The following is a 26,411-nucleotide window of genomic DNA, read 5'->3' as shown; positions in this document are numbered from 1 at the left end:
CGGTGTGCAAAACGACTTAAAAATGGAGAACACAAATTTAATAAATTTAATTCAATTTTTGTAAGTTGTCAGTATACACATTTAAAAACCTCTATTTTTACTTTATAAAAACTCCATATTTTTTAAAGAAACAAACATTAATGGGTCTCAAATGAATGTATGTTCCACATGGCATTATGGTAAGTTTTATCCTCTGACTAAAAATACTGGCTCAAATATTACAATGCCATTGTTCCAAACCAAATCCAAAATTCTCACTAATAACTAAAAATTCAAACCAATTTGGCACAGCAAGTGAGTCTTTCACAACTGGTCCCACTTTACTTTTCCAGTTATACTTCTTAATTTTCTTTCCATCTTTTGAATCCAAAATCCCACTTAAAATGGACCACTGAATATGCTCTGCACTTTTAACACCAAAACTCCTTTCACTCATGCAATGTACTTACTGTTCCCTATCTCTCTCTGATAGTCCAGAGCTTCTCAATTAGATATTGTCACTGAAAGAAGTAAGCCCCTCTTATTGAACTCACACTGGGCATTTATATTTCCTCTTTGAATTGTCATTCTTGTCTGGATATATATTAGCTACAGTTTTAAACATTATCAACCTTTTTGAAAAATGTTTAGTTGTAGATGGACACAATACCTTTATGTGGTGTTGGGGATGGAACCCAGTGCCTCAAGCATGCTAGGCAAGCACTCTACCTGAGCCACAACCCCAGCCCTAAATATGATCAACTTTTTGAAGGCAAAGACCAAACTATTACTTGTCCAAAGAGCACTGGAGGGTATAAAGACAAGACCAAATTATTACTTGTCCTTATACCCTCCAGTGCTCTTTGCAGAATTGTGGGTTCAGTCCCCAGTACCAAAAAAAATATTTAATTTTTCTGTGCATGTACGAATATCTAATAGCAAATCCCATCATTATGTACAACTACAACGCACCAATTTAAAAACATGGAAAAAAATGACTGCAGAATTGAAAATAAATTTGAAAGGTCCCAATTTTAAAATGCTAATTACTTGTTTTAAAAAATAATTACTATCCATATAAAAATATTACACAGCATTAAAATAAGTATTAATACATACAACATAGAAGTGATTCTTAATTATGTTGAATGAAATAAGTCTGACCAAAAAAAGTACATATTGTAACAGAAAATGAGCTAATTTATAGTAACAGAAATCAGACCTAAGAATGGGGGGAAAGGGTGGAAGGAGGACAATGAAAAGGAACAGGAGGAAGAAATTACAAGAGGGCATGAGAAATCCTTTGGAAGTGATAGATATTTTCAGCATTTTGATTATGGGGATGATGTCAGAGGTATATGAATACATTAACACACAGACACATATCAATTATATACTTTAAGTATTCATTTATTCTATGTAAACTGTAACTCAATAAAGCAACAGGTAGGGAAGGAGGAAAGGAGGCTGATTAACATGAGATAATAAGCTACATGCCAACCTGCCTGGCAAGCTCAATCACCAGAGAAACCTATAGGAAGTTTCAACCAAGTCACCAAATGTTCTCAACTTATCTTCCATTCACCATCTAACGGAAACAGAATAGAGTAGATGTAATAGCTATGTTTACCAGACTGAAGTACTTTACATGTATTATCTAATTTTCATAATTGTTTGAAGATGTACTATCTCCATTTTTTTAATAAGAAAAATATGGTTCAACAGTGGTACGCCCGACTTTATGGAGTGTAGCATGTTTTTTCACGCCCAGAACTTATCAATCATCCACCTTCTTATATTCCCCACTTATTGAGTAATGCCTAATACTAAGAAAGAACATTTTCCAAAATGGTAACCAAACAAAAAGTGGAACAATAGAAATCTCAACGAACTGCTTCTCAACTAGATGTATTCTAGCTATCTCAGGTGACTTAGTTGGTTAATTCTTTCTAGACAAAGTGTGAAAATGCATAACACTCTGAAGACCCTGAAGTACTAGTAAAACAGCCATCAGTCTGCAACTCTTGCTTTAACTGTGGTTCTCTAGCTTTGAGGAATGATAACAGGCTTAACATGATAGGACAATTTAACAGACATATAAGGACAAAAGCAGAAGAGATGCTTTAGAATTAAGGGAGTAAAAGAGAGGATTTTATTTTTTTCTTCTTATAAAGTAATTCCAGATAGTTACATAAAAGTCTAAGTATAATACACAGTGTAAGAGTTTCAGGTTACATACCCAGCTGTGCCCAGAGTGGATTATATGGATGAGTCTTTGCTAACATGTCCACGCTCTGAGAGGAATGTTTTTCTAAAAATATTTTAATAGGTGGTTGTCCATTTGGCATGACTGTTGGCACCCAGGCAAGATGATTGGTCAAAACTGCAGTTATGAGAGCTGGCAAGAATCTAAAAACAAAACACATCCCTATCAGATTCTAATCTACCTTCATGAAACCTTAGGTAAAACATTTTGACAGAATAAGCAAAAACAGCACATATTTTCATGGCCAAATAGCATTAAAAAGGGAAGGGAAGAGACTAAAGGATAGGTACACCACCAGCATGAAAAAGTAATAAATCTATTCCTGGGAAACAAATTAAAGAAAATCTTTAAAATAAAGAAAACATTCATAAGTTATTTGGATCATAATTACAAAACAAGGATGCCATTTTACTTGAAAAACTAGATTCTTTTGAGTGTTAATCTGCTTAGTTCAAACCAGCAGGTCCTTAGATTTCTAAATTACTGAATGAGAAAAATGAAGTATAGTACTAAGAAAACTTTGTCTACCATTAAAGAGAATAAAAACATCTGAATTACTCATACGGATTATGAGGACTTGGTGAATAGTTCAAAGAAAACAGTACGATAAAATATCACATTTAAAATGTATCACTGTAATCCTAGCACTTCATAAGTATTTTTAAACCTCTCCTATGAAGGTATCATAAATGGATACATGGGACTAGGGTTGTGGCTCAGTGGTAGAGCACCCCCCTAGCATGTGGGAGGCGCTGGGTTCAATCCTCAGCACCACTGAGGATTTATTTATAAAAATAAATAAATAAAATAAAAAGGCGTTGTGTCCAACTACAACTAAAAAAGTATTTTTAAAAAATGAATACAATTCACAAACAGGAAGTCTCAGAGTTTTCTGTGAGATGTCAGGATTTTTAACATGTAATTTAAGACATTTTTTCTATTCTTCATTCACTAGGTTTTGCAGCACTCTCCCATACTCTATTGTTTAATTATTTTGAGAGTACTGTTCTGATTACTAATAATATGAAATAATTATGAAAACAATAAATCATCATCCCAGTTCTGAAACTGAATTTGCTCACACTCTAGATATCTAGTTATAGTAAATAACAAATATACATATATAAACAAATAAAGCAAGTCATACTGATTTTTGGAAGCATTTTCCATTAAAAAAGTGAACTCCTTCATGAATCGATGACAAAGCTGGTTCTTTTCTGGAGTCCCCGACATCATTGTAAGCCACACGGGCTCTCCAATTCGTGGCATTGTGTAAAGATTACAAATTGTTGTTCTAAAAAGAAAGACCCATTATGAAATTCATAGGAATTATGAAATTTTATGGTTCCCCAAATTGCATAATCTTGAAGTTACCAGCTTAGAACTTATACATAGATTATTAAAGCTTTTGAAAAAAGTCAATGAACCAAGTCTTTTGTTCTTTGTCATCAGCATGGTAGCACAGAAAATACATTTTAGACATAAATGTTACATCAGTTTCTTCTACCTACCTGTAAGATGAAAAGACAGGGCTGGACAATTTTTAAAGCCCCATCAAGCTCTACATTTCTAAAGTTCATGCTGCACTTAAGCATATTGTAAATCATTAATAACATATGCAAAAAAAATTCTTTTTTTTTTGTTGCAAAAAAAATTTCTGATAGGGTAACAGCTTATCCATCCACCCACTCAAACCTGTAACATTTTGATGCTCTTTAGTATATAAGTCTGAAGAATACTGACTCTATACATACATGCTATGTTTTATAATTCTCAACCTTCTGTAGTTTTCCCCTGAATCAACATTAAGAAATATTACTGAACAATTAATATGGTGCTTTCTTAGCTGTTTCTTGGATTAATTTAGACAATAGCTAGTCTTGTGACTTGTATTATATCCTAAACACTTCAAAACAGATTCAAATAGGCAAGTGTTTTTTCCTTTTATATCAATATTTATTCAACCAAGTCCTATGTACTGAACAGAAAACACAACTATGCAAAACTTGAGGCTTAAGAACCTTGTAAGACTTGGAGAAACTACAGAACAATATATCCTACCTTCTACTTTTTAGAACAATGCTGTCTAACAGAACTTTTGTCAATGATGAGAATGCTCTAAATCTACAGTGGTAGATATCAGCTACATGTAGTTTATAAACACTAGAAATGTCAGTCATATGAATAAGTAATGGAATTTTTAATTTAATTTAATTAGCCACATATGGCTAAAGGCTCAGAGTATAATGGACAATACAGCTCTAGCAATTTTTGAAACTTCCAAAAAAAATTCTGTTATTATCCCTTTCAAATTAGTTCTCTAATACCTAGAATCAAAAAAAAAAAAAAAGAAAAGAAAGGAAGGAAGGAAGGAAGGAAGGAAGGAACGAATTCCTATTTGCCTATACAAGTTTTATTGAACCTTTCACTAATATGAACATTATATTACAATGGACAGAAATAACAAATATAAACTAGTAAGTTCTTGGCAGGGCATAAAATCATCACTAAGAACTTAAATAAAAATTAAAGGATTTTTTTTTTTTTTTTTGGTACCAGGATTTGGTACTCAGGGGTGCTTAACCACTGAACCACATTTCCAACCCCTTTTTATATTTTATTTAGAGACAGGGTCTTGCTAAGTTGCTTAGGGCCTCTCTTAGTTGCTGAGGCCGGCTTTGAACCCACAATCCTCCTGCCTCAGCCTCCTGCGCCACTGGGATTACATACATGTACCACTGTGCTTAGCCTAAAGGTACTTTAAATAAGATTAAATAGGATTTTTATAAAATAAGAATTTGAGGTATTTCATAGAGAAAAATGAATAGAATACAAACTAGGAATATATAAAATGCTTATCTTAATCAAATAGGAGAGAAAACTGCAAATAATTATGCTCTGTCAGTTCCAAGGCTCCAAATGAACACTAATTAAGGATTTAAAAGCAGATAAACCACTACAGCAAATAACATTAAAAGAAAATTTTCATTAGAGAAAATTAAAAATAACAAAACACATTGGAATGGTGAATAAAGTAGCAAAGTGGAGGGAGCTATAGATTACAGTCTCACAGAAGGAGAATGGGCAAGGAGTAGCTTATTTTTTCCCACTAAGACAAAAAGGGGATCAGGACTCACAAATGCAGGTGAAGGAGAGGCCAAGAGTTAAGACAGATTAACTGAAAATGAAGAGTTTAATTCAAGGTGTGTAAATGGTTGGTGACCTGTACCTGCATTTCATTTACCTACAGAATGACTACAGATAGGGAAGCAAATATAGCAATAGTCCAGTGGAATGATCTCTCTGAAAAACTTCCTGATATTTGAATGTTTATGAGTATAAACAGAAATAGAGCAATTTTTAATAATTTTTTTAATTGTAGATAACAATGATGCCTTTATTTATTTATTTATTTATTTATTTATTTATTATATGGTACTGAGAATTGAACCCAGTGCCTCACATGTGCTAGGCAAGTGCTCTACTACTAAGCCACAACCCCAGCCAATAGAACGTGTATTTTTTAGTACCAAAATTTCATTCTGGGACAGGGAAAGATTAGGAAAAAAATATGTTCCTTCATGGAGTTTAAGAAACAATCTCCTAAAGTGAAGGTCTCCACTCCAAAGTCTATTTTACACAGAACTCCCAAATACTGTCTAGTATCCCACTCACAAAATATGACTGAACAATCAAACAACACTGATATTTAAAGAAAGCTTGCAAGGAAACAGAGGCAAAAAAAGAAAGCAAGCATGCATATATACTCTCACATATAAAATGACTCTGGAGGAAACAGAAATAATGAAAAAAAAAATCTTTTTCCACAGAAAAAGATTACCTGAAAATAAGCACAAAGTTTAATTAAAAATAAGCACTAAAGTTTAATTAAAAACCATAAAAGGGACAGAAAAACAAATATAAAAATAATACATTCAGAAAATGAGTAGAAAAATATTAAAGAGGAATAAAAGAGCAATCCAAAAAAGTTCAGACAGAAAAATTAGAAGAAAATAAATGATTTAAAAAAAAAAAAATAACAACCCAGAAAACTTACCAAAGTGGAAGAATAGCGCTTAACTTACAAGAAGATAAAGGACTAAGGGGTAATATGAATCCATGTATTATGGCAGAAAATAAAATGATCTAAAATTGATAAATCAAGAAATATCATAAAATATACTATTTAATAATACAGAGATAGATAATAGAATAACTGAGAGTTAAAAGAGAATATTTCTGCTACATACACAAAAAGGAATACTATTCAGACATAAAAAGGATGAAATCCTGACATCTGCAACAACATGGACAAAACTGGAGATCATTATGTTAAGTGAAATAAGCCAGGCACAGAATGACAAGAACCACGTACATGATCTCAATTACATGTGAATTTTATAAACAATGATTTCACATACGTTCAGAGTAGAAGAGTGATTACTAGAAGCTGGGGAAAGTAGGGGTGAGGAGGATGGAAAAGGTTGATAAATGGGTACTAAATTACAGTTAGATAGGAAGAATAAGTTCTGTTATTGCGTGCTATTGCAGAGTAGAGTGACTATTGATAAAGTACTGTATATTTTTAAAATTTTGAGGAGTTTCACTATGTTGCCTATGCTGACCTTGACCTCCTGGACTCAAAACAATCCTACTGTCTCAGCCTCCCAAACAGCTGTGACTACAGGCATGTACCACTACACCCAAGTCTGTGTACATATATATTTAAATATAAGAAAAGATGTTGAATATTTTCCTCATAAAGAAATGATAAATGTTTAAGAAAATACTATGTTTATACTGATTTAAGACATTACACAATGTATACATGTATCAAAAGATCACATGGTACCCTATAAATATAGGTAATTTTATGTGATTCATTAATCAATTAAACGAAGTTAAATTAAAATGTAAGCACAAATAAAGAGAATGTTTCTGGGAAGTAAGAATGGGAGAATGTCAAAGGTCGAATACAGTTTATTTATCATTATTAGAACTTTCAAATTTTATAGGTTTTTTTGTTTCTTAACTATGTGCATGTACTTTTTGATTTTTAAAAAAAAGCTGTATAAATAAACTTAAGAAATTTATTTAAGAAAATTATCACTTAAGAAATTTCCGTAAGTTTCTTTAGTATAGTGCTGTCTACTCTAAGTCTACAGCCAGAGCCAGTCCACTAACATTGGAATAACAGTCTACTGAGGATCTTTGTTTTGGTGCTTTATGGATTAAATGTATGCTGTGACCCTAAGTAAAATAAGTGCCAAGAATGCAAATAAATTAATTACACAATATTATTTCTTACTATATACAACACTATGTTATCATTAATGATGTATAAGTAATAATTTCTTCTAAATGTTTCTTCCATCCTAATTTTTGAGCCCTATACCTCAACGATAAGAAAGGCAAATACTTTAAGGCAACTGTCCTCTTGTTTTCCCCATTCAGTGCCCAGAGAATAAAAGACTTTTATTTAGAAAGTAATTATAGACATGATTTAGTCTTCTTTGATATGCATAAAGTCTAAGTAAAAATGTTAATTTTTTTCAGGCAACAGTATTAACTAAATATGCTTCCTGTTGCTCTAAGTTTCAGGGTTGTTGTATTTATCTGAATCATTTCCTTCCTGTTTGCAACTATCTAAAACGTATTGAGCATCTGGTCTCAAATTATGTAATTGTTCATATTTAATAATCACTTTATTTAAATAGTATGGTCCAACCTTGTTGTTTGAAAAACCTTTTGTGGTTAAAAAAATGAAATACCTTTTTTGTAAAATCCATGTAATACTGAATAAACTAACATTGAACCAATACTCCTAGTTAAAATACAGGATTAGCTGGGTTCCTGTGGTCAGATAATCTCATTAATCCATCAATACAAAACATTTGGATTTTTTTTTAGGGGGGGTTACTAGGAATTGAACCCAGGAGCTCTTAACACTGAGCTACATCTCTAGCCCTTTTTATTTTTTATTTTGAGTCTCACCAAGTTGCTTAGGGCCTTGCTAAGTTGCTGAAGCTGGCTTTGAACTTGCAATCCTCCTACCTCAGCCTCCCAAGTCACTGGGATTACAGGCATGCCTAGTTAAAATCTTGTTTTTATGCATATCTCCATTTAAAGATACTTTATTTTATATTAATATATACTGGGCTGGGGATGCGGCTCAAGCAGTAACGCGCTCGCATGCGCAGGGCACTGGGTTCGATCCTCAGCACCACATAAAAATAAAATAAAGATGTTGTGTCCACCAAAAACTGAAAAATAAATTTAATAATATGCTGTTGGTTGATGAGCTCACGGCCTTAACTCATACCTGAATGAAGCTTACCTAACACACAAATTTTTTTTCTCTTAAGGTACGTCACACCATTCCTATGCTTAGCAATGTTAGATAGCATTTCAGCATTATGCTTTTAACCTTAAAATCACTATCAAAAAGCATAAAAATAGTCTGGGGTTGTAGCTCAGTGGTAGAGCGCTTGCCTCCCATGCTTGACACCCTGGGTTCGACCCTCAGCACCATATAAAAAAGATAAATAAATAAAAATAAAGATATTGTGTCCATCTACAACTAAAAAAAAATTTTTTAAAAAGCACAAAGAATGAAAAACAAGAAACATGGTGCTAAGTAAATATCAAAAGGGACATTTGTTTACAGTAAAAATATTGAAATAGAAGGTGGAGAATCACCTATTTAACCTGATCCAGGAAAATGTTTATTAGGTGTCTCAAAATCCGTTACTTCTCTGTGTATATCCACAGATTACCTCAAAACCACTTCTAGTACACTTTGGGGATAATAAATAAATGTTACTGCATAGTAAATTCTTGAATACAAAGTCCACAAATAATGAGGACTGCCTATATAAAATTAAAGAACTTATAGGTAAGCCTTTTATTAAAAATCAAAGAGCTTATAAGGTATTTTTTAAAAATATAGTTAAGAATGCTAAAATAAATTAATTTAAATTTAAATTTAAAAAAGGGGGAAAGGGCTAAGATTGTAGCTCAGCGGTAGAGCGCTTGCCTCTCACACATTAGGTCCTAGGTTGAATCTTCAGCACCACATAAAGATAAAAAATTAAAAAATATTTCTTTTTAAAAAAAAAGAATGCTTAACTGAGCTCCCAGTGCAAGGGCAAAAATTCAATACTGGGTAATATTACAAAATGTAATATTCAAAAATTTCTAAAAAGGATTGTTTTAGGCAAATAAGCAAAAAGAATGGTTGAAAACATGATAATTCCAGTGCAAATGAAGTAACTAAATAATTTAAATAAAATCATAAAAATTGGGCTGAGCAGAAGAATTGCCAAGACTAGCCTCAGCAAAATGTCAATGAGCAACTTAGTGAGACCCTGTCTCAAAATTAAAGATTAAAAGAGCTTGGGGATACAGCTCAATGGTAAAACACCCATGGGTTCAATCCTCAATACCAGGAAAAAAAAAAAAAAAAAGCCTAAAATGATGATGTTAGAATAAAATTGATATATATGTAAAAGGGTTAGGGATGTAGCTTAGTGGTAGAAGAGCAGAAATATCATCTCTAATATGATTTTTTAAAATAACTTTATTTTATGTATTTATTTTTATGTGGTGCTAAGGATGGAACCCAGTGCCTCACAGGTGCTAGGCAAGTGCTCCACCCACTGAGCCACAACCCCATGCTCTAATATAGTTTTTGTCTATGCAAATTATTTCCTTCCAAAACCAAACATAAATAATAGGGCTTGCAATCAAATTCTATGTGTTTTTCTACATTTCTCCTGACCACTTAAGTTACTATACAGAAAATCAAGATTTATTAAACTCACTTTAAATGTCTTTTATCCCCCAAATTATGGTGAATTAAACAATGATTAGACAATTTTCTCTTCAATAACGGAGTTTAATAATTGATTATTACACAATACCCATAAAGAAAACTTTTTCCATTTAAACCCACCACTCCTTGTTCACCTCCATTTAGAAAAAAAAGAGTTATATATATGGCATGCCTACACACTTTCAACACAGCAATACAGCAGTGTCACAAGTAAAAACAGACTCTTATTTTAATATGTGATAGGCCACTTAACAATCCAGAAAGTCCCTGCCCCAATAAGGGACTCCACAATTGTCAACAACAACAAAAATATGTGATCAGTTTCTTTGAAAATGAGGTAAATGGATTACAAACCCTCTGTGGTATGGAACACATTTTCAATTTTAGTTATTATGAATTTACTTTTTTTTTTTTTTTTTGGTATTAGGGATTGAATTCAGGGGCACTAGACAACTCCAGCCCTATTTTGTATTTTATTTAGAGACAGGGTCTCACTGAGTTGCTTAGCGCCTCACTATTGCTGAGGACTGCTTTGGAACTTGTGATCCTCCTGCCTCAGCCTCTTGGGCTGCTGGAATTAATTACAGGTGTGTGCCACCATGCCTGGCTTGAATTTACTTTAGTAGTTCATTTTATAGTTAGCTTATGGCAAAGGATATTGATTATCCATTTAGAGTAATAAAGTTTCATTTAAAATAAATTTACCTAGGTATAAAAGAGGGACAACTTAAAGAGAAACATTAAATTAAAATGATAGATGATAAATAGACTTGGGAAAATTATGAAAGTATGATGTGAATAATTATAGTTAGGGAAGCAATGCTGTAGGTTATGTTTACCAGAGAAAAAAGTGGTGCCACTAATGCCTTTCTCAGTGGTGTCAGTAAAATGCATGTTGTTTAATATTTAAAACAATCTACTAGACCATTAATTGAATTTGCCTATTTTAAACTTTTCTTTTTTTTTAAATAGAAGTTGAACATGTTAGTGGAGTTGCCCCAGGTCACTGAAGGTAGTAAATGGCAGAGCCAGTGTGAGAACACAAGTCAGTCAATTCTAAAGCCTAAGCTCTTACTCTCTGTACTATACTCTCTCTCTCCAGTCTAAAGAAAATAAGACTGAGATGATGAAGTAGACTTAAAATTAATTTCTTCATGTTGAGACATACAATCATTTATTGTGATTCTGAACTTAAAGCTCATTTGTAATATTTTTGCTTGCCACATATATGCAGCCCCATGTTGGAGCTTCAGGTACAATTTAACTGAGCCAGAAAATATATCAGAAGAAATCCTAGTCACTGTGCCATATCTAGAGAAAAGACCAAGCAACAGAACATAAAATTCATTCTGCTTATATCCATATATACTTGTATTCATGGAAAATTTATATCAAAGAACATTTGATTACTATCACTAGTTACAGAACAAAGCATACTTTGCTTAAAACAATGCATTTTCCGGTCATACATACTTTGTCAAATAGTCCAGTACTAAAAACTGTACCACTGAAGACTACAAAACGTGCTTTGATCCCAACCACCCTCCTTTAACTATGGGATAAAAAAACATTTTAAAAACTAAATTCTATTAGAACAAATTAGGAAAAGAAATATCTTCTTGGGTATACTATGAAACAGTTCTGTATTATTAAAACTGGGAAATATATACCTGAATTCATTCAGGGCATCAACTATCCGATTATATGCCAAACTTCTCTGACTGGCATCAGCTGATCTCCGGCTCATTTTCATAGCCTTGAAAACAATCATTACATAGTTAGATCTTATGCCAATCGTGGTCAAAACATGGAAAAAAAAGACAGAAAAAGTCATATATTTATACAACACTCTACCAACATTTCAACCTAGAAAGAAATAAAAAAGATAAACCCATTTATAATAGCTTTTTTTTTGTACCTTTAGTTATTAATTATTATGTCAAAATTCAAAATTTTCAACTGTTAGAACTCTTTTAAAATATTTTTAATAATTATCTTTTAGTTTTAGGTGGACATAATATCTTTATTTTTTATTTCTAGGTGGTGTTGAGGATCAAACCCAGTGCCTCATGAATGCTAGGCAAGCACTCTACCACTGAGCCACAACCCCAGCTCCCTAGATCTCTTATTTTAATTATCAAACTGCAGAATATCAACACACAAAGAAAACTGATGTCCACAATCTCTGGGTTACAGAAGAACAATGTTTTTTCCTAAACAAAATAAGACTTAATGATAACTGATTAATAGTAGCTCAAGATTTAATTCTTGCATTTCACAGATAATTTCACAGCTTCTGTTAATGCTTTTTTAAATATCAGAAATGTAAAATTTCTCCTGAAATATATCTAAACTTATTAGAAATATTTGCTATCTTAAAAGACACAATCAGCTTAAGTTGGAAAGCTTGAGATGCAGATTAGGATACGGAGTTAAAAAAAAACTTCGCAAGTTTTTACTTTTTCAAAGAGAATTTAATTCTGCATTATTTATGTAATTACAAATTTACTTCATTTTTTTTTAATTTAGAAGGTTAAATGACTTCAGGCCAGAGATCAAGTTTCATAGGATGAAAGTAAGTTTGTTTCTTCAGACAGTTAAGAAACTCACAATTTATAAAGAAGTAAATATTCTTGTACTAGAATTAAGTCGTCTTCTTTAATCTTATCATTTTTTTTCCCCTTTGGATATTGGGGATTGAACTCAGTGGCACTCACTCACTGAGCCACATTCCCAGCCCTATTTTGTATTTTTTTTTTTTTAGGCAGAGGGTCTCACTGAGTTGCTTAGCACCCTGCTTTTTGCTGAGGCTGGCTTTGAACTTGCAATCCCCCCTCTTTAGCCTCCCAAGCTACTGGGATTATAGGCATATGCCACAGTACCAGGCAATCATATCACATTTAAAAATTACATTATAGATCTCAAAAAGAGGTAATGCTTAAGAACTCAGATAATTCACAGCTTTTAATTTAAAAAAAAAAAAGTCCATAATTTGAAAACTGAACCTAGATGATAACATTTTTGGATGATTTATAGTTCACTAAATCCTATCACTAAACTACTATAGAACTTTTAAAGTCCCATTCATTTATACAAATACACTTAGTTTTATCTTTTACCCTTAATTTAAAAAGTGAGATATTAAACATGAAGAAATATTCAGACAACTATAAGTATTAACAGTGTACACTTCAGGTTATAGAATGGTCAAAGCACTAAAACATGAAAACACTAAAAAAGTAACCTTTAACCTATTAAATCCCAACTTTTCAATTCAAATATTATTTCAAAATTACCGTAAGTGGTATACTGCTCTTTCTCTCACATTTTAATTTCATCCATCAGCTAATCGTATCGGCTCTATTTTCAATATATTCAGAATATAACCACTTCTCACCAATTCCATTACTAAATTGGTTTCAGTGTTCATCATCTCTCACTCAGATTGTTGCAATGGCCTCCTAACTACTCCCACAACATCCACCTTTGTTCCTAGAAACCTGTTCTCCACCAGCAGTAAGAATGATCTTGTAAATAATGTCATTTCTCTACTCCAGTGTTCTCCCATCCTTTTTAGTAAATGCCAATACTCTTTCAGTGGAATCCTATAAAGCCCTACATGATCTGGTCCTATTTTAACCCACTTTGGCATCCTTAATGCTGGTTAAGCATCACAATCACTCCTGCCAAAGGGTCTTTGCTCCTGCTTCAAACATATTCTCCCTGACCACTCTAGTTCATACTCCCCATATCTCCTATTTCATATTCCCCATATCTATTATTTCATTTTATGAGTGGACTTCTTGATTTGCCTATAAGAGTTGGTGATTCTTCCTTAGAACATGCCTTATGTACCTTTCTCTTACATGCCTTATTTTCTTCTTTTCTTTACAGCACTTACTACCATCTACAAAAACCATATTCATTTATTTTGCTATCCCATGAGGTCAGGAGTGGTGCTTTCTTTACAAGTTTTCTTCAGTTACTAGAATAGTTCTGCTACATTATAGGTCCTCAAAAATTTAGTTTCTAAAGGAATAATAGAATAGACCTTCTATTAGACAGTAAGCTTCTTCAAAAAGGTTGTATCTTATTTCCATCTTCAAGAGTATTTTGTAAGGCATCTGCAAAGTGGCTTTTAATTTTTTTGCCAAATGATTAATCAGAATAATAAATGATAAAAATAAATATTTTGTCAGATATAAAGAACTACTTACCTGTTCTATTGCACTCTTTAATTTGTTCATGTGGCTTTCAAAGAGAGGAAAATGTGAAAAAAAGAATTCATTAAATTTGTTATTTTCATCTTCATCTTTGGATAACGAAAAGATTACCCCAATTGCAATCTTCTTTTTCCTCACAATTCCTGGGTTAGGGCCACAGCTTTCATCTGACAGATTAAAGCTTTCTTCTATAGACCTTAAAAATAAATTTTTTAATTTAAAAAAGTAATTAAATTTGCAACTCAATCTTCTTGATAATTAAATGCAGGCAAATTAAAGATCTTCTGAATTTTTTATCAAATAAATCTAAAATTTCATACAAATTTTATGTCTCTTGAGAAATACATTGGCTATCCTTTCATGCTTAAGTTTTGATAAGAAGTTTTACTATAGTTTCAGGCTGGAAATATTTTTGTCCAATTAGATGTCCCTAAAGAAGCACATGATCCAATTCATAATTAAGCTAAATATCTGAATTTTAAGGAATTTATGAGAGCCAGGTATAAATTATTTGCTGTTCTAGGATCTACTGGTGCTCCTTTCAATTTCAGAAGCAAAATCAAAGAAGACAGAATAAAGAGAGTGAGTAAATGAGGAAGCAAGAAGTTTCATTATCTGTAGCTGTACTTAACATAGATCAAAAAAAGATCTTTAGAGAATGAATAACTTACCAAAATAGAAATATGAAAAACTGAAATATCAAAACATACAGTACATGAATCAAAGAGCTAAACATAAAACTCTCAGAAAAAAACACAAAGGATAAAATTTCTTGACACTGGATTTGGCAATAGTTTCTTGAATGTAACACAAAAAGCATGGGCAACAAAAGAAAAAAATTGCTAAACTGAACTACATAAATACTAAAACTTGTGCATAAAAGGATATTATTAGCAGAATGAAATATTGATGAAATGTAACATAAATATAATAAAAATATAAATTCTCCACTCTTGGAAATCATATATTTATCAAGGGATTAATATCCAAAACATATAAAGAACTCTTACAACTCAATGACAAAACAAACAAATCTTGATTTTAAAATGACAAAGGAGTTTAAAAGACACTTCTCCAAAGAAGATATACAAATGGCCCACAGGCACTTGAAAAGATGCTCAATATCACTAATCAATAGGGAAATGCAAATCAAAATTACAATGAAAAACCACTTTGCATCCATTATTAGCAAGTCTATTAAAAAAAAAAAAAAAAAAAAAAGGGAGAAGAGGCTGGAGTGTAGCTTAATGGTAGAGCACCTGGCTAGCATGTGCAAAGACCTTGGTCTGATTACCAAACTCCAAAAACAAAAACAAAACAGAAATGTGTCAGGTGAGAACATGGAAAAATTAGAACCTGTCTATATTGCTGGTAGAGATGTAAAATAGTGAAGCCACAGTAATAAACAGTGTGGCAGTTATTCAAAAGTTAAAAATAGAATTACCATTTGACCCAGCAATTCCAATTCTGAGTATATACCCAAAGAACTGAAGACAAAGACTCAAACAGATATTTTTGTATATCATATTCAGAGCTGCACTACTGACAACAGGCCAAAGCAACCTAAGTGTCCATTGACAGATAATAGATAAACAAAATGTACTTCCATTAAATGTTAGTTAGCCATAAAAATGAATAAGTTTCTGATATATGACACAACATGGATCAACCCTGAAGATATTTTTACTAAGTAAAATAAATCAGACATAAAAGGACAGGTACCATATGATTGTACTTATATTAGGTACAAAAAGCAGCCAAATCCATGTGGACAGAAAATAGAAGAGTGCGTGCAAGGGGCAGAGGAGGGAGGATTGAGGAGTTATTGAGTTTCAATTTGAAAAGATGGAAAAGTTCAAGAATTAGATAGTGATGATGGTGTAAATGTACTTAATGCCACTGAATTGTACATCTAAAATCATTAAAACAGAATATTGTTTTCATAACTTACCACAATAAAAAAAGATATAATTTTAAAAGTTTTTAGTTCCAGACTTAAAATATATAAAATACAAGTCCAGGTTTCAAAAACCCTTTAAATATTATTCAGTCTTGTTCAAATTTCAACTTACCATCTAGGAAATACCCCATTTTCCAAACTTGTTGTTTGGCTGCGTCGCCAACGTCTCTGGTAGCTGCTGGCACAACTTCGGGTAAGTGAGGAGTTTGGGGAGGGAAATGGGGTGATAAGCAAGCTGCTGAGAGATGCTGTTAAGCCAGAAGAACAAGTACAAAGTATAAGTCAAGAATAACTAAACATAATGTCAAATTTCTTTTTAACAAATTTGAGAGCAGAATGATTCAATTTTTCATTTTGCCTTAATAGCCTCTCCTCTAAACTTTCCACTGAAAATATATCATTCATGGTGACAAATTTTGTATGTACTAGAACAAGTCTAAGACAATCCCCTTTTGGCATCCCTGCCCCACCCCCTACAGAAGAAAATGCCACCTGTCCCCTAACTTTGCTGAACCTTTTAAGTACTTAAAGGAAATCTGATGTTGTTCCAAACAATGCAACAGATGGTTTTCAAGAACAAAAGCTTTATTTTGAAAGTTAAGTGCCTGGCATTTATAGAGGTAATTTAAGAGCACTCATGTATCACTTTTGAATGGATAGGTTTGAGTAAGAGTCATGATTATACCTACTATGCTACAAAAACCAGCTGACCCTACAGATTAGTCTTTGGAGCATTTTAAGATGACAACACATTCCAGTAGACCCTACTCTAGTTATAACTGTTGCAATCTCAACTGTAGGGCTAATTCCTTTCCCAAACCCCTTCTCTGAATTTCTAAGACCAGTTTCTTGCCTGAGAAATTGAGAGCTATAATCCTCTACTTTTCCTTGGACTAGAGATCTTCTCCTTCTCCCAAGTAGATCTAAGGTATGCCAATAAGGGCTTATTTTGTTTGGCAATATTTTAGATTTCCATCTTTATTATAATCACATAATGAAAATTGGTAATCAAACATAAAACATGGAAGTATTAACGTCTTCTATAAAAAGGTACACGCCAGATGATAAGTTATTTTACCTAAAATACCTTTTTCTATGCCTTTTGCCTGGCTATTTATTTCTCAAGATATAACTCAAGCATTATATCTCTGAAAAGCACTGCTGGCATCCTGCCCCTTAACCAGGCTAACAGAAGTATCCATTCATTGAACTTCTTTGCACAGGTCTATCACTTAACACACCATACAATGAATTAATGACAGAAGATTTTCCTGTTCTTCCAGTAGACTCTGCACTTCTATGCTCCTTAAGAGCAGAATCTGGGCTTTGCCTCCTGCTACCTCCCAATATCCAGCATGTTTTACTAAATGTCTGCTAGACAATACAGATTTTGGAAAAGTTTCATACTTTAAAGAAAAATGTATGTATAACACTGGTTCTTAATGCCTAAGCTTTTCTGGGCAAAAGACAATCTAAAAATTTAAACTCTAGTTAGCAGCAAGCAGATATAAACTACTGTGTAGTTTTGGGGGTTTTTTTTTTGTTTGTTTGTTTTGTTTTCTATTATGGTTTCTAAGTATTCTCCTGAGCAGTATTTTTCTTTCTTGTAGTAGCTAAGCCATTTTCTACCAGGCACACTTAACCATAAACATGAAAAAGGTTGAATTTTAGAGGTATCTCTTTGCTCTTGCCACAATCCTCTTGTATGTCAAGTATCAATATGAACAACTGTACACACAGAATTAGATGATAAAAACAGGGATTAAAAAAAAAAATCAATGCCAGCTAACAGCAATCTCATAAAAAATGAAATTAGTACAAGAACCTGACATTACCAGAGCGTGCTATGCCACTGTCTCTGTCCTCATTTAGCTCTCTTCCAGGCATGTCCATTGGGTTACTATGAACTGCAAATCAAGACAAAATTGTCAGTTATAGAATATATTCTTACTCAGGTGGATGTTGCTCCTTTTAAACAGCAAACTAAATCATGCTCATCTCATTGCATTCCTTTATTTTTTTCAGTAGCATGGCACCAACCCAACACCAAGAGCCATTACTCAGTTGAACAAGCTTTGAGATCTGTAAGATTTGACACTGAATAATCTATGATATAATAATATCTAAAGAAGTTAGGGGTAACTAAAATCAATATTCTAGAAGCATATTCAGTAACAGAGAGATATTACAATATACTACTATATGAAAAAAAAGCAAAGTACAGGACAGTATGAATGCTGATTGCTGTGTCTCTGTGATTGGTATCTCATGGTATACTTCACTAATTCTGACTATATCAACGTTTAAATAGACACATAACAAAAATAAAAATTTTTATAATAAAAAAGTTTGAGGAATTTGTTTGAATGTATACTAATTTTGTTTATAAAAGGTGGGGGTCTAGGGCTGCAGCTCAGTGGTAGAGTGCCCGCTTACACGGGTAAATTCCAGGGTTCAACTGCTAGCACCATAAACACAAAAAAGTGGCTGTTTAACTGACAAGATGGTTAATGCACATTTTTTGGCCTATTTTTCATATTTTTAAAATTTTCTATGATAAAGATGTACTGTTCACATCTAATATTTACAGGAAAAAGAAACAGTTAATTTAAGCTTGGTGCGGTGGCACACTCCTGTAATCCCAGCAGCTCAGAAGGCTGAGGCAGGAGGACTGTGAGTTCAAAGCTAGCCTCAGCAATTTAGCGAGTTGCTAAACAACTCAGTGAGACCCTGTCTCTAATAAAATACAAAATAGGGCTAGGGATGTGGCTTAGTGGTTGAGTGTCCCTGAGTTCAACCCCCGGAACCTCCCTTCCCCCCCCCCACAAAAGAAAAAAAGAAATAGTAATTTAAAAAGAAGGGCTAAATGAATACCAATCTGAGAACAATAACCAATAAATGTGCTCCATTCTAATAATTTCTACCAGAAGGTTACAATGCCAGGTCACTGTGTGTGAAATGTGTGAAAATATAGAATAGGACTAGATTCCTATAAATATAAAATCATGACCACACACATATAATGATCAATTTAATGATACAAATGACTATACTCAGATATTCCTTTTACAGAGCATTAAAATGGTGCTTGTTCATCTAAATCTTAGCTCCAAGAAAAATTGCTTTTATGGAAAAATATAGATCAGAAATTTTACAATAATAATCAGAGGATACTTTTCTGCAATTGGTGAACTACCATACAAAAGCTACTTAGCCATGGAAACAAGACAGTGTCAAATTTAAAATTCTAAGTCGCAGTAAAAGAAATAATGTTCATACTCAATTTTGTTTAGGATTCTTAAGTTAAAACCAGTATGACATAAAGGGAAAAGAAATAACAAACTGAAATTTCATAAAAATATAATTGTACTGATTATTTTGTGGAACCTTTAGGAACATATTCAGTAGAAAGTAATTAAGCTCTTATAGTTCATAAGTAATGGTTTCTTAACCACAACCTTCCCAATTGCATTCACCTACCCTCTTGTTTCCACAGCTTAACTACAGATTCTAGCCTCTAGGGCACAACAACTAGTCTACCCACACAGCACATGGCAAACCTGCAAAGAAAGAGGCGCTCCTGATCAGGCGGAGCGGACCCTGCTCAGAGAATGCCCGCCTGGGGCTGCAGAACTGTGAAAGACCTACATGGCAAAAATGTAAAATACACATGAAAGAGGGCTGTTAGAGAAGCCACAATGCGTCATGGGAAAAAGGTAAGGTAAGGTAGCACAAAAGCAGACTAACAGATATGGATGGAAACTTTTAACTTAAATAGAATTCAAGTTGTCTTCCCTTTTTGGAAAAAGGATGGTCTTCCTCTGAGTCATAGTTTATGTAAACAATTTCTTGCCTATTTCCTAATAAGCCCATACATAATAACAGAAATATGTTTCTGCTTTCTAATGTAAAACAGTTTGTAAAGATTCAAAAAAGGACAAAAATGTTATCTACATTTGCCAAATAAAATTTATTTAAAAAGTCAGTTTTATGATTACAGTATTCACCTGCAACTATGAAAAGAATAATATCTTACTGCATTTAGCACAAGAACAGAAAGGGGTCTTACTGACAGTCACCTTTTTTGCATACTCTATGATCTCTTCCCTAGGTTTAGATACACATTGCGTTCTTCCTAGAAAATATCTTTCCCCGGCTCTCTGGCTAAATGTGAGCTTAGGTCTCATGTCCTCAAGGAAGACCTCCATGACTCTCCAGGATTGAGTGAGGTGCTTCTCAAAATGTTCATTACATTCTGCTCTTTGTCTTGTCTAAGAATTCACTACAGAATATTACAATTATTGTATTACTTTTCTGACCCCCACTAAGTGTTAGTTCATTGAGGCAGAAACTAATTCCCCTATGGCCTAGCAGAGTGCTTCACTTATTATGGATGCTCAACAAGCACCTGATTGACTGACTGATTAGAAATTTAAAGAAAATAAACAATAGCACAAGGACCAACTTTCCTTGAGTTCCAATTAAGAATGTGCAAGTATAAGCCATTCATTATTTAAAACCTGTTCTTTGTTAAGTGGATTTTCTGTTCTACATTAGAAAAGAAAGAATGAGTATATGTAATCTCAATAGTGTAATTTTCTAAGTGACAATAGATTAGTACTATTAAACAGAGTAGCTTTTAATAAGCCCCTTGAGCTTTTAATAGTGTCAAAATTATAAAGAAAAAAGACATGTTATTTCTTTGCTACAGTTCTACTTTATTAAAATAAATTAAGAAAAACTAGATGCTTAATATAGTTGCTCATTTGAAAAAAAACATGACTTATAAAAATAATATTTACTGAGCAGAACGTTAACAATGCTCAAGTTGGAAGAAAAATGTGTTTTCTACTAATACATATAACTACTAAATGTTTATTAAAACTAATTATAAACAAAAGTTCTTACTAAATAAGAGAGAAATATTCATACTAGCTTAATTGACACCCACTCCCTGAGCTATTATAGTTCTTCATGCAAGGAAAATAGTAATAAGCAGCAGTTTAGTTGTACTTTCTAGGACAAACGACCAGAAATTTCAGAAATAGCTTGTCATTTTAAAATGTTGAGCTTACATAATAACAACAATTAGCTAATCACATTACTAAATAAGTTGTTAAGCCTAATAAATCTTTAAAAAAAAAAAACAAATTTGGATGTCTGCTCATGTGAATTACAGATCACAAAAATGAGAACCATTTTAAAATGACTTGTGGTTAGGAATGAGAGAAGAGTTAAGGGACAATATCAGTCTTTCCTGGCTGTGGAATATTCAAGAACACTTATATGGGCTTTCTGTATCAATGAAAGCCGAATTTAAAAACAAAAAAACAGTGAGGACAAATTATATCTTCAGCAGTTGACAAAATAAATATTATATCCTAACATAATAAAAATGTTTTCCAAATATTACAAATGTTATGTAATATGTGCAATTTAAAAGCATTTTCCGTGTATGGTATTTGAAATTTTTTAGTTTTATAATAGGTTTACATGATTAAGAAATAGGTTCAAACCCATGTTACACTGTTAACATTTTTTAAACTTATAAAATCAAATAAACCATTTACCTATATTTCCAAGTAGTCCATTAATAACTGTGTTATTATCAGCTTTTAATGTATTGTTGTCTTGATTGATGAATTCAAGACTATCTTGCAACCTATAGAGGGGGAGAAATATATAAATAAATTCCAAATTCATTTTATGCTTTAATGGAAATTCTGTATACATCCTAATGAAATTTTATGAGCAAAAAACTCTTTAAGGATGTTTACATATTGGTACTATAAACTATATACGATAACCAAGTAATCATTTAAATGAGGGATTGGCAAACTATATACAGCTTGAGGGTGAAACCAGCCTGCTATTCTTTTCTATGAATAAACTTTTATGGAAACATAGTCATGCTCATTTATTTATATATTGTTTATGGTTGTTTTAATGCTGCAAAGTAGGGGTGAAAAAGTACAACACACTGTGTGGTTCACAAAGTCAAAAATATTTAGTATTTGGCCCTTTTATAAAGGAAAGTTGTGACTCTGGTTTACATTACCAACAAGGTTTTCTTTTCTTTTCAAATATTTTTTAAGTAGTCAATGGAGCTTTATTTTACTTAGTTAACATGCAGTGCTGAAAATCAAACCCAGTGCCTCACATATGCCAGGCAAGAGCTCTACCACTGAGCTATAACCCCTGTCCACCAATAAGGTTTCCCCTCACATTGTTTCCTTTTTGTGTATGTGCGTGGGTGTGTGGTGCTGGGGATTGAATCCAGGGCCTTGTGCGCGCAAAGCAGGCACTCTACCAACTGAGCTATGTACCCAGCCTCCCTCACATTTTGGATATGAAAATATTTTCTCAATATGGGGGGAGGTGAGGGAGGAAGAGGAGCAGCAGCTGCAACCAAACAAAACATATCTTTAGTCTACACATTTAAAACAGCTTATATTACTTCTTTCAGTATATCTGTCAGAATAACAAAAATAAAATTACTTTATGCTGTTAGTGCAAATTACACTTTCAATAAACTTCAAGAATTATTACAATAACTTAAAAAAGATGAAACTGAGGTGATTACAACTAAAATCAATGACCTCTAATTTCAACTTCACAATTAAACTAAAAAAAATCAGCATTTTTCACATCAAGTTTTTTTAAGTGTTTAAAATATTTTTAAGAATATTTCCCTTTGTTTCCTGGGAAAAAAAAGTTTTAAAAGAGCTGCTACAGAAATGTAGAAATTTTTCAAAATTTTTTTCAGTTGTAGATGGACACAATACCTTTATTTTATTTATTTTTTTAAAAGTTTCTTTATTTATTTATATCTGACAGCAGAATGCATTACAATTCTTATTACACATACAGAGCAAAATTTTTCATTGTTTACACAATTTATTCACACCAATTCGTGTCTTCATACCTGTATTCTGGATAATAATGAACATCACATTTCACCATTAAAAATCCCATGCTCCCTCCCTTCCATTCCAACCCCTCTGCCCTATCTAGAATTCATCTATTCCTCCCATATGCCCCTCCCTATCCCACTATGAATCAGCCTCATTATATCAAAGAAAACATTCAGCATTTGTTTTCTGGGGGGGATTAGCTAACTTCACTTAGCATTATCTTCTCTAACTCCATCCAACTCTTAGCAAATATAAAAAAGTAGAGATTCTACCCTGCATTCTGTCTGATCATAATGGAATGAAACTAAAAATCAATGGTAGAATAAAAAAATAAAATCTACTCCAACACCTGGAGACTAAATAATATGCTACTGAATGAACAATGGGTTACAGAAGACAGTAAGGAGGAGATTAGAAAATTTTTAGAAGTGAATGAGAACACAGATACAACAATCGAAATCTCTGGGACACTATGGGACACTATGAAAGCAGTTCGAGGAGGTAAGTTCATTGCATGGAGTTCATACCTTAAAAGAAGAAAAAGTCAACAAATAAATGACTTAACACTAAATAGAAAAAAAGAACAAATCAACACCAAAATCAGCAGAAGACAGGAAATAATTTAAATCAGAGATGAAATTGAAACAAAAGAAACAATTGAAAAAATTGACTGAACAAAAAGTTGGTTCTTTGAAAAAATAAATAAAATTGACAGACCCTTAGCCATGCTAATGAAGAGGAGAGAGAAAACTCAAATCACTAATATACATGATGTAAAAGGAACTATCAAAACAGACACTACAGAAATATAGAAGATAATTTAAAATTATTTTGAAAACTTGTACTCCAATAAAATAGAAAATATGGAAGACATCGACAAATTTCTAGAGCCATATAATTTGCCCAAATTGAATCTGGATGATATACACAATTTAAACAGATCAATTTCAAGTGATGAAATAGCAGACACCATCAAAAGTCTACCAACCAAGAAAAGCCCAGGATCAGATGGATACACAGCGGAGTTATTTGTTTATTTTTATGTGGTGCCAGGGATTGAACCCAGTGCCTCACACATGCTAGGCAAGCGTTCTACCACTGAGCCACAACCCCAGCCCTAGAAACATACAGCACTTTAAAGTCATAAACAACTAATGAAAGTTCAAGAGAATTTCTCTAGAATAGTTTCCTTGTTGTCTTCTTTTCACCTCAGGTTTTTCCTGGGTTTCCACCTAACCAATGAGCTCTGTTCTGATTTGGACCCACAGAATTCTTCTCTTGGGGTCCATTAGCACCTAAGTCCAACCCTCTTAGTTCATTTGTTAAGTTCTGATAAATGGTCCATTATCCTAACACCAGGCCTACTGTTGTTTCAGCTTCACTATTCTAATCTTGGCATTCATAGCTTATCATACCCCTGCAGCTCTCATTATGTATTATATATACTATATAGATACTGACATGGCTGACCTAGACCAATCTTGTCAGTGGATTTTATTCTGCAAGGAATGTGAAAACTGAAGAACACAACCTTACAAATACTAACTTCGTTCAGAACTGCAAAACTAAAAATCAGCAGGTTAACATAAGATGAAAATGCACTCAACATTTTGCTTCCAGATATACCATCAAATAAATTATAGAAACAGAAACAACATCTCCTGTTTTTTGATTAAACACAAATGATGCAATCTGGTCTCCATAAACCTTCAAACTTGGAAAAGACAAAAAAAAATCTCAAGTTGTACTATAATACAAAAAGCAATTCTTTTTTTTCATATCCACTTATCATAACTAAAACTTTTCTCTCTACATCCATAAGAACTTACGTATTGAGACTTCCACATATACTGCTGCCAGTCCGTGCAGTAAAAACTTTGCTGAGCATGAGCTGTGGAGGGGAACTATAAAGAAAAATAGAAGTTCAGACAATTCTTTAATTTATTGTAAATAAAAATTGGTGAGTCATCCAGATTTTGTAGCATAATAACAAGAGCCATCATGAAGTAGCATTAAAACTACAGACCATCATAAATCATGTAGCATGCTCAATATGAGTGGAAAATCAAATGAAATTCTGTCATCTTCAAAAAACAAAATTGAATTCACTTTAAAAAATTCAGAAAACTCCTCACCGGATCTGATGAATTTTTAAGGTGGATCCTTTGTAGCTCATTGCTACTGAGCCAAACATCATCTCTCCAAGCATATTGGCATCAGAAGAGCACCTTGAACCCTGAACAATAACCAAAACATTAGTAAAATTGCAAAATTTAAAACCCCTATGATTTTTTCAAATATTGATTATTTCTTTTGTTATATTATTCTACATTTGAAGGTTTTAATTCATCTTTATGTACACTGTCTTTGTGTACAATGTCTCATACACCTAACCATTTTGTTAACACAGAAATTTAACTCATTCCCCTTAAAAGCTGTGCCATAACTGGGCATGGTGGCACATACCTGAAATCCTAACTACTTGGGAGGCTAAGAGTAGGAGGATCACAAGTCCAAGGCCAGTCTGGACAACTTAGTGAGGCCCTGTCTTAAATAAAAAATAAAAAGAAATGGGGATGTAGCTCAACGGTAGAGCACCTGAGTTCACCAAATGAAAACACGGCAGTTTAGACCAGTTCCTTTTTCTGATGAATATTTAGGTCACTTTCAGGATTTTGCTACTACAAATAATGCTCAAAATCAACATACTTGACCATGTATTAAATATATGCAACATTTCTCCTCCAGGAGAGATAACAAGTATAATTCACTGAATAGATAGAATAGTTCTACTTCTATTGTGTAAAAGAAGTATCTACATATGAGGTGATTTGTATATAGTTTGTATTAAAAAAAAAAAAAGATTTGTGATCTTCAGATTCAATGTAACTCAAATCCTAATGGCATTTTTTACAAAAATAGGAAAACATCCTAAAATTCATATGACCATGAATAGTCATGAGTAGCCTAATAACCTAGAGAAAAAAAGAACAAAACAGGAGGCAACATACTCCAGATTTCAAAATATACTTCAAAGCCAAGTAATCAAAACAGTATGGTACTGTCATTAAAAAAAGACATCAAATCAACGAAACAGAATACAGAGCCCAGATATGAATTTGTACCTATAGCATTAACTAAAGTTTAATAAGGTTGCTAAGAATATGCAAAAGGGAAAAGATAGTCTCTTCAACAACTGCTCCTGGGAAAACTGGATATTCATATGCAAAAGAAT

The 26,411-nt window shown here is 32.8% G+C and overlaps 1 protein-coding gene across 1 annotated transcript in view; it reads right to left on the bottom strand.

The window, feature by feature from the left end:
- Nucleotides 1-26,411, bottom strand: part of Fnip1 (folliculin interacting protein 1) — a gene marked incomplete at its 5' end in the record, with an annotated part of 61,279 nt that overhangs the window by 20,203 nt on the left and 14,665 nt on the right. Inside the window, 10 exon segments of the mRNA XM_046452056.1 lie at nucleotides 2,219-2,388; nucleotides 3,393-3,539; nucleotides 11,750-11,835; nucleotides 14,297-14,498; nucleotides 16,375-16,510; nucleotides 18,098-18,169; nucleotides 19,823-19,906; nucleotides 21,833-21,924; nucleotides 25,006-25,080; nucleotides 25,312-25,412. Coding sequence (XP_046308012.1) covers nucleotides 2,219-2,388; nucleotides 3,393-3,539; nucleotides 11,750-11,835; nucleotides 14,297-14,498; nucleotides 16,375-16,510; nucleotides 18,098-18,169; nucleotides 19,823-19,906; nucleotides 21,833-21,924; nucleotides 25,006-25,080; nucleotides 25,312-25,412 — 1,165 coding nt within the window.

This window comes from Marmota monax, unplaced genomic scaffold (genome assembly GCF_021218885.2).
Source record: "Marmota monax isolate L192 unplaced genomic scaffold, Marmota_monax_Labrador192_F-V1.1 WCK01_AAM20220418_F8-fsc00598, whole genome shotgun sequence".
Taxonomy (NCBI): Eukaryota; Metazoa; Chordata; class Mammalia; order Rodentia; family Sciuridae; genus Marmota; species Marmota monax.
Note: the sequence above shows the minus strand (reverse complement) of the source record. Positions and strands in the feature narration are given on the sequence as shown.